The sequence below is a fragment of the Crocuta crocuta genome, unplaced genomic scaffold, assembly GCF_008692635.1.
Source record: "Crocuta crocuta isolate KB4526 unplaced genomic scaffold, BGI_CrCroc_1.0 scaffold218, whole genome shotgun sequence".
Classification (NCBI taxonomy): Eukaryota; Metazoa; Chordata; class Mammalia; order Carnivora; family Hyaenidae; genus Crocuta; species Crocuta crocuta.
In genome coordinates this window covers 5,634,469-5,652,789 of record NW_027533170.1, presented here as the reverse complement: position 1 = coordinate 5,652,789, position 18,321 = coordinate 5,634,469, and the positions used below count along the sequence as shown (strand labels likewise).

The window sequence follows — 18,321 nt, the reverse complement described above, 5'->3', positions numbered from 1 at the left end:
AAACTTCCAAAGTTGCTGTAGGCTCATACAGAAGGCTAAAGAACAAGCCACTCGTGTAGAAAGGTGAATAGTGTATTTGGACTGCTAGTCTAAGAATATTAGTGAGAGAAAGAAGGGAGAGGATGAAGATGTGAAGGGCAGCCAAAGTGCAAGCTCACTTCTGAGGAGGAGGTTACACCTGGCAGCATAGAAAGGACGAGAAAGCAGGGAAGGAAGGCCACAGAGACGGCCACCATCTAACCTCACAGCACACCAAGAACATGGTAATGCCTGACCTGTGTAGGCGTGCCGCGTAGGGTAGGCTCACTGTGCAGACACACTGTTGTACACTCACTGTGTAGGCACACATGTAGGCTCACTGTATAGACATACTATACAGACACACTTTAGATGGACTAGGATAGGTTGCAGGGGCACTGCATAGACACACTGTGTAGGCTCCCTGTGGGAGATTCACTGTGTAGGCTCCCTGTGGGAGAGTCACTGCATAGACACACTGTGTAGGCTCCCTGTGGGGGATTCACTGTGTAGACACACTGTGTAGGCTCCCTGTGGGGGATTCACTGTGTAGACACACTGTGTAGGCTCCCTGTGGGGGATTCACTGTGTAGACACACTGTGTAGGCTCCCTGTGGGGGATTCACTGTGTAGACACACTGCGTAGGCTCCCTGTAGGAGATTCACTGTGTAGACACACTGCGTCGGCTCCCTGTGGGGATTCATTATGTAGATATACTGTGTAGGCTCCCTGTGGGGGATTCACTGTGTAGATACACTGTGTAGGCGCACTGTGGGGAATTCACTGTGTAGACACACACGGTGTAGGCTCCTTGTGGGGGATTCACTGTGTAGACACGCTGTGTAGGTACACTGTGGGGCCCTAAGAGGGGCTCCTGGCCAGAGGCGACCTTGCCGGGGGTTCCTGACACACATCTCTGCTCGGCTGCCCCAGGGGTGGAGGAAGCAGCGTACCCGGAGCCCACTCACACTGTGGCACTGTGAGTCGGACGCCCTCCTCCAGGCTCTGGGTCTCAAACCCACAAATTTAGAGAGAAAAGAAAGATGTAGGATTTCTGGCTGGAACCACAGTCCATGACTGATGATCTTGATGGGTGTAATCCTAGTCAAGTCAAACAGACTTAAAATCACTCCTAGGGTGACTCAGCAAGATTTTTTCTTGACAGGATCTGTCAGAGACTATCACGTCTGAGCAGCCCTCAGGTTCCTGTCCCGGTGAAGGCAATGCCGATTTCCCGGGAACGGCAGTGTCTGCTCCACAGCCTCCGTCCCTACTGGTGACACGTCCTCTCGGCCAGAGCGCCCCTTAACACCCTCTACAATAGTGAGCAAGAGACCCTCTCTTCTGGGAATTTCTCACACCAGACTCCCCCTCTGCACAGTACAAGTACACATCCCTCCTCACCAAGTGGCGGTGACCGGTGACAGATGACTACACAGCTTGCTGCAGCCCCGACTTCACGCCGACTCAGCCACACACAGCATCACGGCGTCCTGACTGCAGGACGGCTTCCGAAGAGAAGCCGACACAGTCCCCCACACACCCCACAGTGACCCCACTTTACAAGTACCCGCATTGGAGGAGGGAGTGAAGATGCGTGACAGGGAGGAGACACCTGAGAGAACAAGGTCCCAGGGGAAACACAAAGATACAGGGTCAGGAATGTATATGCAAAAAGTGTCTTTGTATAGGTGTTTTATAGTTTACAAACCACTTTCCCCCTTATCCCTCAGAATCCTAACAATAATCTTAAATTTAGAGGAAGATACAGTATTTCTGGTCGGTGTAGGAGGAAAACCTGAGAGACGGCGGAGCCAGGCCCCATGGTGGGTGTAGGGCCGCCGCTCTGCCCCGCGGCCTGAGGGCGGGAGCCAACAGCAAGCACAGCCAGACTGCTGCCACGAAGAGGAGCCCTGTGGAGTTCACGCAGAGCCTCCTTGGTTGAGGCTCTCTCTCTTTTTAAAAAGGCGCACGGCTGGGGCGACGGGCTGCTCATCAGTGGAGTGTGTGACTTTGATCTCGGGGTTGTGAGTTTGAGCCCCACACTGGGGGGTAGAGATTACCTAAACATAAAATCTTAAAAAAAAAAAAAAGAAAAGAAAGAAACTTTAAGAGCATGGCAGCTTATTTACTCCTACAAGGGAATATTCCATTTGAAAGATGTCAGGCTACCGATGTGCCGACAAACAAAGTGCATCATCTCCCCATTCTAGTTCTGCCCAAAGTGGGCAAAACCGTGAAGGGAGAGATTGTATCGATGCACACACTCTACGCAGCAAAACGTTTCTGGACTATGACTAAGGATTATCATATTAAGAAAGGTAAATAAAAAATGTTCCTTTCTTCACAAATTCATGGATTCGTGCTTAATAATTCAGCACCCAGCCTTTTAGTGTTATGCCAAACAAGAAAACTTGGTGCTTTCTAGTGCTATCCTAAGAAATCACCCCAGGATATTTTCACACAGCTAACACTCAAATAGGTAATTAGAAAATGCTATGAGAAAAGTAAGACTATCCCGTCTGAATATTCTCTGATTACTGCCTGAGAACAGGTTCAAACTGGCACAAGGGGTCAAGAGAGCGAAGTAGGAAAGAGGAAGCCCGGCTGCGCCCCGGGCTGACACAAACTTCGGGGGCCTCCCTGTCGAAGACACCGCGGTGTTATTTAAAGGGACAAGAGAAACTGCACGTTCATTCACGTGAGGATGTCTTACCATGAGATTCAAGTCCAGCTCCCTGTGCCAGCCCATTGTCATAGGACTGAAAGAGAAAAACATCGTTCAGTTTAATAGGGAAATGATAATAAATAAGTCCTCATTATGCTAATCTTTTGTTTCCTGGTCCACTTTTATTTCTCTCTTACAGCTTCTAAAATACTCTTTCCCACAAAGGGGGAGTTCTAGTATTTTCAAGTACCCGGTCTTGTCTTACCCCTGAAATCACTAAACGCATACAGTTTGCACATCATCTGAGACAGATCGTTCACACGGCATCTACAGATTTGATTTCTACCCAATAAAAAGGCCCAACCCTTATTCTTTTCCTTCATACAAGTTTAAGGAAAATGGAGATTCTGTACTCATAAATTATTATAAGCATGTAACAAGTCTATTTTGAGGTTTTTGGGTAGCCAAGGATCAGAGTGCCGGCCTACATTTGCTCTCCCCACATATTCTGCAAAATCAAAACAGAACAACAATGCGACTATATAAAAATGAAACCTTAGCAAAGCTGGAAGTCGCACACAAGCTGTAAATTATCTGTCTACAGAAAAAACCATCAAATCCCAGCAAGCCACCTCTCACATCCCACCACCCCTCTGCAGAGAGCAAGGGAGGCAAATGGAAAATCATGAGGAAGGGAGTGGAGGGGAGCCTGAGTCTGATCTAAAACTGCTGCCAAAAGAAGAAGGTCCATCTTAAGGGTGAAGTACAGGCAGTCTTTGCTTTGTGCTGTTTCAATATGCACAAAGTTCAGGTACCCTAACTTAAACAACATGGTATGGGTTCAAATTTCAGTCCCTGCGGTGTATGAATTGTGAGCAACTGCAGAGTACGGTGTATGAATTGTGAGCAACTGCAGAGTACAGACTCGCTGCTAGCACCTTAGTTCACAAATCGCTACATGAGTAACAGATGTGCATCACGATCGGTATCCAATCCTGTCCTCTTTTTCAAAGTCTGTCAGTCACGGGTCACTGCACATATTATTCAGTTCACGCACGGACAGCGGAGCGTATGGCTATGTTGTCTCTTTGTCTCAGTAACAAACCCAAAGGACTTTTTCCAAAGAGACAGAAGAACCAAAGGAATAGATTGGCCACCAAAGATAAAAATAATGAATAAGCAATAAAGAAAGGAAAAGCAGTACCACTAGAAGTGAAAATGAGATCAAACACGGAGTTTAGAAACGGCTGATCACAGGAATGTGGACACACCGCTGTCCGAGACCAGATATGGCATCAGAAGAGTAAGTGACAGCAGAGTATCTAAGTGGATACGGACAGTGGCCGTGATGACAATGATGGAAACGCTCTAGAGAAGGGAGGCTGGCACAAAACCTCACGGGAAAGGAATCCTTGGAGTTATTTCACAACAACGACACCACAAAAGATAAAAGGTTGGAAGCTGCTACAAACCTAGGAAGGAGTCTGATCATGGACTATGACAGAAAAAGGTATTCACTCCACAGCCTAAGTTACATAAAGAAAACAAGGTAAACACTGTTCAAACGACTCCCTCTCCTTCTCCCTCCCCCCCATATATACTTTTTTCCCAAAGAAAACACTTTAACTCTCAATATTTCTAATGTTTTAAGTTATAGTGTACTAAATATTGGTTTTACTACTTACAAAATTCTCTGTACATCTATAACTGCTAGAGAGTTTGACATTATAGCAAAAAGCTGGAGTAGGTCATAGACCAGCACTGATCCCCCAACCCCCTCCCCCACGCCTTGTGACTCAGGTCACTGTCCACACTTTGGCCGGCGCGGCCACGGTCTCTGTCACGGGCGGCTCCACCGTGCAAAGCGAGTGCTACCTGGACTGCGTGAGTTCTGGGAGAACAGAGCACTGACTGCCGGGAAGGACTTCAGAGTCTACTGCACTCAGAGGGCATGACTCTGGGGAATCAACCTAACAATGAGGGGAGACGGGCCCTCAGCAGATCAGGTAATAAAGGACACTCAAAGGAGCAACATTTAGAGACCCTGAGAAATAAGAGAACCTCTTTCCTGCCAGAAAATCATGGCACATACAACATCTTCCCCAACATGAAAAACACAAATAAAACCACCACAAAATCAAAGTCCACAAAAACTCATTAAAGAAATCACACTTAGTTGATTGAAAAGAGTGCACTTTTTTTTTTTTAATGTTTATTTACTTTTTGAGAGAGGGTGCGAACAAGCCAGTAAGGGGCAGAGAGAGAGGGAGAAAGAAATCCCAAGCAGGCTCTGCACTGTCTGCGCAGAGCCCGATGTGGGGCTCAATCTCACAAACTGAGTTCATGACTGGAGCCGAAACTGAGTCGGAAACAACCAACTGAGCCACCCAGGCACCCCAAGAGTACACTCTTGAAGTAACTCTGGAATGAAAACAAAGCAAATGGATGAAAACATCTCGGTGTATGCAAATCTGCCCGTCTCTCCAAAATGGCCATAAAGCAGAAGAAAACTGTAATACAGCACCCCAAACTCAGCTGCTGATTATCAAGCAAGCAGGTGGAGGTATGAAAAGGAAATTGAAAATTTAGAACAGAAAGGACAAAGAGTAGGAAGAAATAAAGTTCAGTGACTGCAGGAAAGAAACAGAAGAAAATAAGGAATAATAAGACCAAGGAATAATAGTCTCAAAAGAAAAGACAATAAGGGGCACTGAAGAAAAGGCAGAAAACAGAGCAGTAAAAAGGGTCAGAGAGAAAATGACTGAAATGAAAGACAAGCAAAGAAGACAGAACACACACAAAACTGGAGTACCTAGAGAACAAAGCCAAATAATGGACTGGAACCTGGGGTTAGGTAACTATGGGCTACAGGCTAAATGTGGCCTGTGGCCTGGTTCTGCAGAGTTCTGAGAGTGCAGAAAATGGTCAAGGTCACTCATAATAAAAGAAATGCAAATTAAAAATACACTGAGAGAGTATTTTTCACCCAGAAGATTGAGAAAAATAGGACGACAACTTGTTCCACTGAGAGGCAGTGTGGAAAAGGCACTCTCCTACAGTGCTGGGAATTTAAGCTGGTCTAACCCTTTTTGGAGAGAAAATGGCAACATCTGATAAAATTACACATGCATTTTCCTTTAGATCAAAAAACTGCAGGGGCGCCTGAGTGGCTCAGTTGGTTGGGTGTCCAACTTTGGCTCAGGTCATGATCTCACAGTTGTGAGTTCGAGCCCCACATTGGGCCCTGTGGTGATGGTTCAGAGCCTGGAGCCTGCTTTGGATTCTGTGCCTCCCTCTCTCTCTCTGCCCCTCCCCTACTCATGCTCTGTCTCTGTCTCTGTCTCTCTCAGACATAACTAAACATTAAAAAAAAAAAAAAACAAAACTGCACTATTAGGAATTCATTCTGAAAATCTATCTCCAACACATAAATGCATATACAGATGGTTATTAGTTTCAACATTGTTAATATTTGGAAAATATATGGTTCACATACAGAATAGTTAAAAAAAAAACTCATTCAAAGAATGGAGTACTATGAAACTAAGTATCTATGGTGTGCTACCTTTTGGTGAGAAAGGGGAAAAATGTACACATCTGAGGGAGCCTGCGTGGCTCAGTTAGTTAAGCATTCAAGCTCAGGTCATGATCTCATGGTCTGTGAGTTTGGGCCCTGCATTGGGCTTGTGCTGACAGTACAGAGCCTGCTTGGGACTCTCTCTCTCTCCCTTCTCTCCCCTCCTCCCCTACTTGTGCTCTCCCTCTCTCTCAAAATAAGTAAGTATGCTTTTAAAAAAATGTCCATATCTGCTCATCCAGAAGAAATACAGGAAGTCCAAACCAAACACTAATGAGGTTGCTTCCCTACAGGGTGGTGGTAAAAACGAGTGGTAAATACTGGAGTTAGGAAGGGGGCGAAGACAAAAGGGACAGGAGACAGGGAGTTAGATATCTTGGAATATCACTTTTTGTACAGCTCTCACTTTCAGAACCAAGTCACTATTTCAAATATTAAGTACATTTAAAAAAAAAATCAACAAAATTGGGGGAAACCCTAAAATGGAGCCCAACCAGAAACAAACTTAACTACATTTAAAAATAGACAGCATAACCATAGTAAAGGGGGGGAAATAAAAGAAGTAACTTAAGTATTTCTTAAATATGGTATTTTGATTATATACCGTCAGGTTCAAATCAAACAGGCAATGTATTCTGGGTAATGGGAACCAGGTTGATCGCCACCAGAGAAGGGAGTTACAAAAAAAAAAAAGGAGGATTAAAAAGGAACTCTGTGGGGGGAGGGAGCCTGGGTGGCTCAGTCAGTTAAGCATCTGACTCTTGGTTTTGGCTCAGGTCATGATCTCAAAGTTCCGGAGATTGAGCCCTGCACTGGCCTCTAACTGACAAAGCAGAACCTGCTTGGGATTCTCCCTCTCCCTCTCCTTGCCCCTCCCTTCCTCCCCACCCTGTCAAAAAATAAATAAACATTAAAAAAAAAAAAAAGGAATTCTGTGGTGTTGGACTAAAATCTGAGGCATCAATAGGACTCATGACTTTTAATATATACATAAAGTAACAGGGGTACACGTAAGGGCGAGGGGGTGTCTGTGTACAGACGCACGCGTGTACACATTTCCTAGCTTGGCCTGCTGAGAGAGGGTCTAGAAGCAATGCTACCCAGAACCATGATCACAGCCAGGGCCCCAATTCTCATTTCTACGTACCACCCTCCAATAAGAACCAGGCCTCCTTGAAGAAATGACCATTGCAGGGCTATGGCTAGGAAAGGAAAAGATGAACCTGGACTATCTTGTGCCAGAAAGCAAAGGGCTGCTCAAAGAATACAGGAGGAGAGACAACAGAAGGCACACGCATATGCTTGAAGAGCTTCTCACTGGCTGCATCTGGGACAATCTGACCATTCAAATAAATCATGATAGTAACAGGTAATAGCCCATTGGATCAAATAAGAATCTAGAGTGCAAAGTGATATAGATGGAGATAAAGAGAAGGCTTTTTCTAAGAGCAGAATTTCAGCTGAAAATTACAGAAGAAGTGACAGAGCTAGAAAACCAATGGCATACAAACACTAGCAGACCAAAAAATCTATTAGCCAGTCTTATTATAGTTGGATAAAAGTCTGATGAAGGACAGATTATTTAATGGTCTCCAAAATATCTTGCCACAAGATAATGAATCCTTAAAGTGGAAAATGCTGTCTCTACAGAGAAAAATATGGCATACACCACCTTAATCGAGTCCTCAAAAGCTACTGTCACTGGTAATAGGGCAAGTCAATATGCTACACTTCCAAATACAACACGCTGAGGAGAACACAGGGTTATTACCTCCCTGGTGTTCGTGGCAAACCATGTCATCACCCATCCTTCTACAGAACAGAAATCTCCTTTTCTTTTAAAACTCCTTTAAGACACTGTTCTTTCTGACTCCATAGGCTTTTAAAATGTGTGCTACTGCAGATTCTATAAAATCTGATCCACATTTACGCATTTAATTTAAAAAATTTCATTCCTCTAAGAAATTAATTTTCATTTTGAAATACTAAGTGAAACGTGAATTAACAGCCCCAAATAGTCTAATTTATGAAACTAAAACCTTTGTATTTGGGAAGTAATAAACCTGGGAAGCAACATTTCTACGTCTCCAGTTTCAGAGAAGAGACAAAAAAGTAGAGTAAAGGAAATTCTGGCTGAGACTAAGCTTTCCTTACTACTGCCAATGAGAATATTAAATTGTACTGAGAAAGAATAACATTTCCATTTGATATTCTCCTTAAAATAAACCTTAGACTGAAAAAAAAAAGAGACACATCAAAGTATTAACAAAAATGATCCAAAAATCTATTGCTGGCCCAGTCAGTCTTGTTATATTTGGTTCCTGCTAGTCAGATGACCTCTGGAACTCCCACTTCACACCAAATATAGTCTCATCAAAGACCATAAATTTCCATTATGCTTGGCCAGGGCTCTCCACTGACCCCTGCTAGGCCAGGTTATCAAACATGTGCCTTCAAGATTTTGCTTCTGTTTTCTTCTAGGGCTGACCAATCTCTTTCTAGTAAAGACATTTGTTTCTTTAGACACAAATTGCATTTAAATTTTAATGGCCAATGAATCAATCTGCTCTTCACAATTATTTCTATATGGCCGTTCGGATTACACAGCATATCTAAAAAGCAATCTTACTAACCTGATTTCCAGAATCTTAGTGGAAGAGAGATGAGACATGTATTATACTGCAGCCCCTATATAGCAGCAATAATGACCTATTATTGTCGATTTATCAAAGTAACTCACCATACTTCTTCTAATGTAATTGATGGCTTTTTTCACATCCATGCCAGACCAGTTATTGAGCATATAGCAAATGCAGGAAGCACAGTATACAAATCGCATGTCATTTTCACTGCCTTCGGGGACTGCGCAGAAGCTGGAAGGAATAACAGTATGACGTATGATTACATTGCCAGAGAATTTGTTTTTTATTTTCTTGTAGGGTGGGTGAGAAACACCTGCTTCGGGTCTTTCCTCACAGAAAAACCCACTATTAACTATGGATTTAAAAACCATTTCTACTTGTATTAATAAAAAGGACCAGTAACTCGAAAAATATAAAATGGCCTCTAAATCACCCTCTGCTCCGTACTGCTGATTCTGGGTGGCTCTCCACACTACCAGTTCCTCCTTCCCGGATGGCACCGCTCACAGTGAGTTTATTTGCTCCCTACCGTGGACAGTCATGGTGCGCTAGCCTGAGAATGAGGGAAAAGGAGCAGGTAAAACATAGGATCTACTGGGTCCTAAGGAATTCCCAAACCCAAGTTCTGATGTGTGAAATTTCTTCTAAATGTGTATATAGATAACCACTAACTGATCATATGGTACTGTATGTTATTTTTACCAATTTCATTAGTTTTAAGGGAAATAATAGTCTGTGTCTGGAATCTATTTCTTTATTTATAAACAGGGATAAAGGGGCAGTAACCAAAGACTACATGGAAACTTTGAGGTATTAGTCACATATGCTGGCTAAGGTAAAGGTTCAGTTTTGTAATATTTCCAATTAAGGATAATTTATCTTATATGTCTACATTAGTCTTCCCCTCACCAAGAGTGGTAGGTTTTTAAAAAAATTTAATTGTATTTATTATTTGCTTTGACAATAATCTTTATTTTTCAGTTAATTACACTGGTGTTTTAAGGTTTTAAGTGAACTCTACAACCAACATGGGGCTCAAACTCACAACCCTGAGATGAAGAGTCACATGCTCCACTGACTGAGCCAGCCACACTCCCTGAGAGCAGCTTTTTTTTTTTTTTTTAAAGTTTATTTATTTATTCTGAGAGAGAGAGGGAGAGAGAGAATCCCTAGCAGGTTCCCCCATGCTGCCCGTGCAGAGACTGATGTGGTGCTCAATCTCACAAACGAGGTCATGACCTGAGCTGAAACCAAGAGCTGGATGATTAACCGACGGAGCCCCCCTCTCCAGGTGCTCCCCGAGAGCAGTGTTTTTAAACCCTGACAGGAAAACGGAGCTCTTAGTAGATGGAGCACTGCCCTAACAATATATCAGAATTTGTTTACAAAATCTTTTCCCTAAACAGTATCACTACTACTCTGTCATTTTCTAAATTTGAAAACAATTTTCCCCTTAAAACTCTAGACATAACATATAAATCACCAAATGCTATTAAACACACTAAGTTCTTTTTCTATCCTTTATAAATGTCATTGAAACTACCTACACTAGAATATAATATTCAATGTTCATCCCTCTCTTCCCCCAATCACTGTCTTAAGTAATAAAAGTTCAGACTAAATGTATGCTTTCTTCAAAATATCCGTTTAAAAAAAAATCCATTTTTTTCACCCAGAAGATAAATTAAAATTGATCCTAAAAAGGAAACCATTCAACTACTTATTTATGAATCTTTTCTTTTTTTTTTTAATGTTTTATTTATTTCTAGGAGAGAGAGAGAGACAGCGCGAGCAGGGGAGGGTCAGAGAGAGAGGGAGTCACAGACCGAAACAGGCTCCAGGCTCTGAGCTGGCAGTCAGCACAGAGCCCGACACGGGGCTTGAACCCACGAACCGCGAGATCATGACCTAAGCGAAAGTCGGACGCTTAACCGACTAAGCCACCCAGGCGCCCCTACTTATTTATGAATCTATTTACTGTGTCAGTTAAAAAGAGAGAGGAAAAAAGGAGTTCTGCTAGTGTGATTTCTCTTTACTCATATAAGATATCTTGATTTTTTTTTTTTTTTGATTATGCATTTATGTATATACAGTCAACTTCAGGTGATTCTAATAAGGGTTTATGATAAACCCTAACGTATTATATCCATTTTTTACTTCTACAAAATTTTTCCAAGAAAAGAGAGAGAGAAAGAAAAGGAAAAAAAAAAAAATCAAAGAGTGCCCCATACCTTCCATCTTCCAGCTGAAGGGCTCTCAAGCCTGCTAAGCAAGCTTCCTTATTTACCCGGCTTAGGTCATCTCCAAGAATAACTAAGCACGAAAGGCCAGTGTAGGTCATTGCTATGTGGCCACTATCATAGGGATGAGCTGTTCCAGGATTCTAAATTCAAAATAAACATAATGTTAATGAGCTAGTAAACTGAAAACTTACTTCATTAAGTAATCTAACGTGAGGTTTCAGGAACTAGGAAAATGCAATATTTAAACTGATTTGTATGGACACCTGACTGAAAAAGCAAACCTCCATTTTACAGGCCTCGATGGAAGTATAGTCACATACTTTCCAGGATACACAATTTTTACATTTACCCTGCAAACCTAAAGCTTTTCAGAAGTAGTGCTTATACACAAATATAATTTGTACTTCATATGTCATCAACCATATCACTTATAATGAGTCTCATGAAGAAGTCAGAAAAGCATACAGCCTTTCAAACAAAAAAGATTTATAAAGGACATAAAAATTTTGTACTGTACAAACCCAAATTAAAAACCACAGAAACCACCATATAAAAATATTACAGAACAATACAGTTGAGAAACCTTATTCTGCTCCCATATACAGTTTAATTATGAGTCTCTAAAAAATATTAGCACTTAGACTAACAAAAAGAAGAAAAAAAAAAGCAAAGAGCTCTGTTACTAAAACTGAAAACGTCTCTAGAAGTAATACAAATATAACTTTTAAAATTCAGAGCCCAACGCATCCTGCTGGCAGAGAGTGTTCTGGGGGACTGTCGCCGGCAAATGGCTGAGGCGGAGCTGAGAAGTCCCACCAGGAAGCACTACCACGTTGTGCTGGATTAGTTTTACCTCTCTGTTTCAACAAAAGATGATCACAGTTCTCAAAGATCTCTTAAGCTACAAAATATGTGACTCCTATAGGGAATCCGGTGGAGACTCTAGGCACGGGCACTGACACTCATAAAATCTGGATTTAAAAGAAGTGTTTATTATGTCAAGTAACTTGATGTTCCACGATATACAAAGCGTTCAGAGTTTTAGGGGCACTTGGGTGGTGTACATGGTTAACTGTCCAACTCTTGAGCTCGGCTCTGGTCACGGTCTCACAGTTTGTGAGTATGAGCCCCACGTCAGGTTCTACGCTGATGGAGTGGAAACTGCGTGGGATTCAGTCTCTCCCTCTCTCTGCCCCTCCCCTGCTTGTGCGCTCTCTCTCTCTCTCTTAAAATAAACTTAAAAAAAAAAACACTCAAGAGTTTTACAGTTAATTTCAAATAATCACCTGATCCTATGAATCATTTAAAAAAAAAAGATTTCACCTGAAAAATGTAAGATTTCATACTATACTAATTTATGTAAGTTTAAGAATATTTTAAGTTTTTTTTAAATTGGGGTATAGTTGACACACAACAAAGAACATTTTAATTTTGAAAGAATAAGACTGTATTTTAAAATTCATCTCTCAGGGCGCCTGGGTGGCTCTGTCGGTTACGTGTCTGACTTCGGCTCACAGCATGATCTCATGGTTCGTGGGCTCGAGCCCCGCGTCTGGCTGTGCTGACAGCTAGCTCAGAGCCTGGAGCCTGTTTCAGATTCTGTGTCTCCCTCTCTCTCTGACCTTCCCCTGCTCAGGCTGCCTCTCTCTCTCTCTGTCTCTCTCTCAGAAATAAATAAAACATTAAAAAAAATCAAAATTCATCTCTCTCAATGGTTTGCCTTCTATTTCAGTTTAGGTTCATGAATAATCGCTCCAAATTCTAGAATAACTGTTCAGCAGGAAAGTGAAGTGAAGCTTGTGCCAGGTTTTGGTTCAAGCAGACTCCTCACCTACTAAAATAAATGTTAACTTTGGGGCGCCTGGGTGGCTAAGTGTCATTCAAGTCATTGATCTCACGGTTCATGACTTCGTGAGAGCCGTGAGTTGGGCTCTGTGCTGACAGCTCAGAGCCTGGAGCCTGCTTTGGACTCTGTGTCTCCTTTTCTCTCTGCCCCTCCCTTGCTCAAGCTCTGTCTCTCTCTCTCAAAAATAAGTAAAATATTAAAAACAAAATTTAAGAAATTATAATAAACATGAACTTCTACAACTGCTGAAACGTGTCAGATCTTGGCTCTACTATACTCGCTGGCCTGCCTCATTCTTCCTTCTGGAATGTGGATATTAGTACCTCCCTCATGAGGTTACTGTGAGGATTAAGTAAGTTACTGGGATAAAGATGCTAGTCATCTTGGTGACGATGCAAACACAAGGCAAACACCCAAAGGGCTAGTGCTTCTTGGGAGTCATGAACTAGGGTCCTGGAACCACAAAGCAGGAAATCACATTATTTTTCTGTTCACTGACCTTCTGTGGTTCCTCACAGAACAAGTTTGCACAGTGTTCAAGACCTTCTAAAATCTGACCCCACCCCAGCCTTACATCTACAATTCCTTATATGGTCTTATAAACATGCCAAACAAATTTCCATCTTGCTAACACTTTCATTCTGAGTTCCTCCCTACAGCTTAAACTCTGGTACTCTGGCTATTCTATTCCACATTTCTAACAGCTTTTTCCAACCCGCACAGTGCATCTCATTTTTTGGTACTTAAAGTAAACATCTACTATGTTAAAAGCACTGAGGGGAATCCAAACAGAAATCAAATGTGGAGCTTAACCTTAGGGGCAGAAGATCAAGTTAACTATAATACGAAGTAGAATATAATAAACGTCATGAGGGAGATAAAGTAACACAAAGATTTAAATAAAGGATCCTTGTCTGTACCAGAAGAGGAGCTTGGAGGGAGGGCAGGGGAGGGGAGGTGCTTCTATATAGGTAGAAGAAAAAGTCAAAGCAATGCAGGGAAAGAAAATCCTGGGTATTTAGCAGGTACTGGGGACAGCAGAGAATACGGAATCTGTGAAGGAGAACAGCGAGAAGGGTAGGTGGAGAGGCTCTGTCAGCGATTCTCACAAAGTCCTCTATGGCCACGGAAGGCCCTGGGCATTTATCAGGCAGGGCGGTTTGGCGATTTTGGAAGAACAACTGGCACACTGCTGTGTGTATGTACCGCATGGGGCAGACCCGCATGTCTCCTCAGATTCTCGTGGACTCTGACCCGACTACTCCTGGGGGCCTACGTGTGTTCCCAGGAGTCTCCTGCTCCTTCCACTGCTCAAATTCAGATGCATGAGACGTGGCACAGAGTGGGACCCAGCCTCCCCAGAAGATGCCAGGGGTGTTGGTGAATTAGGGACAAAAATGGGTTTCGAGAGACTCTGTAAACCAAAGCAAAACAATTTTTCTTTCAAATCTTATTCCTATTATTTAAAAAATGTCGATGGGTGGTGCCTGGGTAGCTCAGTGAGTTAGGCATCAGACTTTAGCTCAGGCTGTGATCTCGCAGTTTGTGAGATGCAGCCCTGCATCGGGCTCTCTGCTGTCAGCGTGGAGCCCCCTTTGGATCTTCTGTCCACCCTTGCTCTGTCCCTCCCCCACTTGCTTTCTCTTTCTGTCTCAAAAATAAACATAAACAAACAAACAAATACATAAAAAATGTCGTGGGGAGGGGGTACAGGAAGAGGATGATCTTTTACTAGTGCTGTTATCAAACCCCAGCATTACTTCCACAAGAGCAGGGGTGTTATCTGTCTAAGGCGCGGCGCTGTAAAGCAGCTGTCATGGCCACACGGCACCCAGCAAGCCTGTCCAATGAGTGAAGGGAGAGCCGCCTTCTTCAGGACCAGCATCAGTGGGAAAATATTTCACGTGCAGGAAAAAGGGAACAGATTTTGTGAATTCTTTGTTTTTAGATTCCCTGCTAAAAGCAACGGGCACACACGTGACCAGAGACATTCTTGGCACATTCACACAACCTTGACACAGGCAGGGTGATCTACAGCCTAAGGCAGAGGAAGAAAGCTGAAGCAGTGCCTCTATGAAATCATGTTGCCTTCTTCCAAATCACCGCTATTTATTCTAAAATTGGGAAGCAGAGTATGGAAAAAACAGGCAAAGGACAGTCTGCCTTTTGCCATAAACGTCCTCAAATTCATCACTCCTCACGCGTCTTCAATCACTGCCTTGGCAAGAGCCTTTTGTTTTATTCTCAAGAAATGGGAGCCGAATATAAAGTCCTTCACTAACACAGAAGTTCACTGGCTTCCCAGAGAGTAAGCACCAAGCACACGAGGGCTGTACTTCCAATTTGCCAGGGGACTGCCGGTAATTCTGACACACACAAACAACAGAAGGAGAGACAGAATACTTGTGACAGGAAGAATTTCTGTGTGCACACACACTGCGAATAGTTCCAGGAAGTGGGGTGTCACTTTCCTTTAAGGAGTTATAGGTCACAATACACATTAGTCGACAATATTTAGCTGGGGTGAAACACAGAAGCCTGACTTACTGTCATTTCTTAGTTTTTGTTCTCACTAAAATCCACCCACCTCCCCCCTCCCTGCTCCGGACCCAGACAGAACTCACCTTTGATGGGTTGAATGGAATACCCAGGTATGAAGAGCCTCGGAAACCACAGCGATTTAGATTGGATCCTAGAAAATAAAACCATGTACTTATTTAAAGTATATTTTACTTTTGAACAGACTCTAAAGCAGATCAATTATACATTCTTTCAGAAACTGAGTATTTTAGAACCATAGCTTTGTCAGTGTCTCCATTTTCATTCTAGCATGTTCCAGGTCTGTTCTCACTTTATGGGACTCTCATTTAATTTTCCAACCAGAGACAAAATAATGGTTTCCTACCACATACTTTTAGTTTATAACATACCTCACTATGTGCAAAATGCTTTCAAACCTTTTCTATATGATTATTTTTCACGTGATCAACATATTCAATCCCTGTGTTATAGAGTAGAAAACAGAAGCTCAGAGGTTAAGTGACATGTTCAAAGTAACAATCAGTTAATAACACATCAGGATCTGGAATCCTAACTTCCCATCCACTGCCTTTTTACTTTAACTCACTGCTTCTTTATAGGTGAGCAAGCTAAAGGTCTAAGCTGCTCTACTCACAAGAGTAGAGTACTTTGTATTTTATATTTTTTGCATATATGTACTTTGTATTTTAAATTTTTTTATTTTATTTATTAATTTTTGAGAGAGATAGAGAGAGTGAGTGGGGGAGGCAGAGAGAGAATCCCAAGCAGGCTCTGCTGTGTCAGCACAGAGCCTGACGTGGCATTTGAACTCACAAACCATGACATCATGACCTGAGCTGAAACCAAGAGTCAGTTGCTTAACCAACTGAGCCACCCAGGCACCCTGTACTTTGTATTTTAGTACTGGACAAACCTTTGTTCTGAGTCCAATGACCCACTCTGCTTTGTTTTTATTTTTTTATTTTAGAGAGAGCATGCATGTGAGCGGTTAAAGGGCTGGAGGCAGGGCAGGGTGGGGTGGGGGAGGCTCCATGCTCAGCTCAGAGCCCAATGTGGGGCTTGATCCCTAGGATCATAACCTGAGCTGAAATCAAGTCAACTGAATCACCAGGGCACCTCATGCACTCTGCTTTGAATCTTGAGAAAAGAAATACACTGGAAACTAAGTCACAACCATGAAAAGGAAGCCCTGTGCACTGGCGGAGGGAATATAAATTGGTACAGCCATTATGGAAAACAGTATGGAGGTTCTCAAGATATTATAAACAGAACTACCATATGATCCAGCAACCCCACCACTGGGTAGATATCCAAAGGAAACAAAATCACTATGTCAAAGAGACATGTGCACCCCAGTGATCACTGCAACATAATTCATAACAGCCAAGGCATGGAAACAACCCAAGTGTCTATCAACAGATGAGTGAAAAAAGAAAATCTCTCTCTCACAGAACACACAATGGATGAGTGGATAAAGACAATTTCTCACACACACACACACACACACACACACACACACAAAGTTGGGCCGTGAAAGAGGAAATTCTGCCTTTTGTGACAGTATGGATGCCACATGCAATAAGTCAGAGAGAGACAAATATTATATGTTCTCACTTATATATGGAATTTAAAAAGGCTGGACCATGGAAACACAGAGCGGAATGGTGGTTGCCAGGGGCTGGCAGAAATGGTAAGATGTTGATTTAAAGTGCAAACATCTACCTTTAAGATGAGTCATTTCTGGTGATCTAATGTACAGCATGGTGACTGTAATTAATAGGACTGTGTTATATACTTGCAAGTTATTAGGAGAGATCTTAAGTCTGGTTACTACACACACACACACACACACACACACACACGCATGTAGTATTTATGTAAGGGGACTGTGGTAATCATTTTGCAATAAATACATGTATCAAACATCATGTTGTATACCTTACACCTACATGTGTTATATGTCAACAATATCTCTATGAAGCTGCAAAAAAAAATAAAGAAAACTATAAATGAATAATTAGTTATACCCACAATAAGAAAATAGTTACGGTTTGACAGCTATAGATAGAGAGAATAGAAATGTATCAGCAGACTGTACTGTATTGTTAATAAAAAAAAAATCAAGTAGATTTATAAATAGGTTCTTACGTGAGAAACCAGTTTCATATCTTTTATGACTGGAACATGACTGATTCCTAATAACTGTTTTTCACTCTGTTATTTTTTTCAAATCAGGTACTCTATTCAGCTTTCGATCTCTCCTAATACTTAGAGCAGTAGCTTAAACATTAATTTCTTGCACAATTTAGGGAACTTTATCCACTAAATTTAAAATTCTCCACTAACCACCTTACCCCATTAACAAAAAGTTTTTGTAAAAGGCTATTATCTAAAGGTGATATTCATGAACACAGTTCTTTTATCTCTGCTAAAGACCTAAATGAGGAAGCCACTTAAGACTTGCCAATATGTAATAAGAGTCATAAAAAGGTTCAGCCTCTGATTGGATAGCGCTACATCTGAGAATTTACTCCTGGAACTCCCTGTATGAGGAAGGTCATACGCACAGAAGCACAGAAACACCCACTGCAGTATACACTGGTGAACATTTAGAAGCAACACATAAAGTCCAACAGGTTAAATATGATACTGTATCTCGTCAAAGGAACATGATACTGGTAATAAAATAATTAGAGAAAACCATGTAGCAGCATGAAGAAATGATCAAGTTGAGAGAAAAGGTAGGACAGGATCATTTATATGATTATGATTATAAGTAATCAAA

At 42.1% G+C, this 18,321-nt stretch overlaps 1 protein-coding gene across 1 annotated transcript in view; it reads right to left on the bottom strand.

Annotated features, from left to right (window-relative positions):
* PGGT1B (protein geranylgeranyltransferase type I subunit beta) overlaps positions 1–18,321 on the bottom strand; it is a 64,207-nt gene that overhangs the window by 19,959 nt on the left and 25,927 nt on the right. Inside the window, exons 4-7 of the mRNA XM_077746326.1 lie at positions 15,620–15,687; positions 11,138–11,289; positions 9,005–9,137; positions 2,736–2,781 (exon numbers count right to left, since the gene is read on the bottom strand). Of these exons, the coding sequence (XP_077602452.1) occupies positions 2,736–2,781; positions 9,005–9,137; positions 11,138–11,289; positions 15,620–15,687 (399 nt within the window). The remainder of the gene's footprint in view (positions 1–2,735; positions 2,782–9,004; positions 9,138–11,137; positions 11,290–15,619; positions 15,688–18,321) is intronic.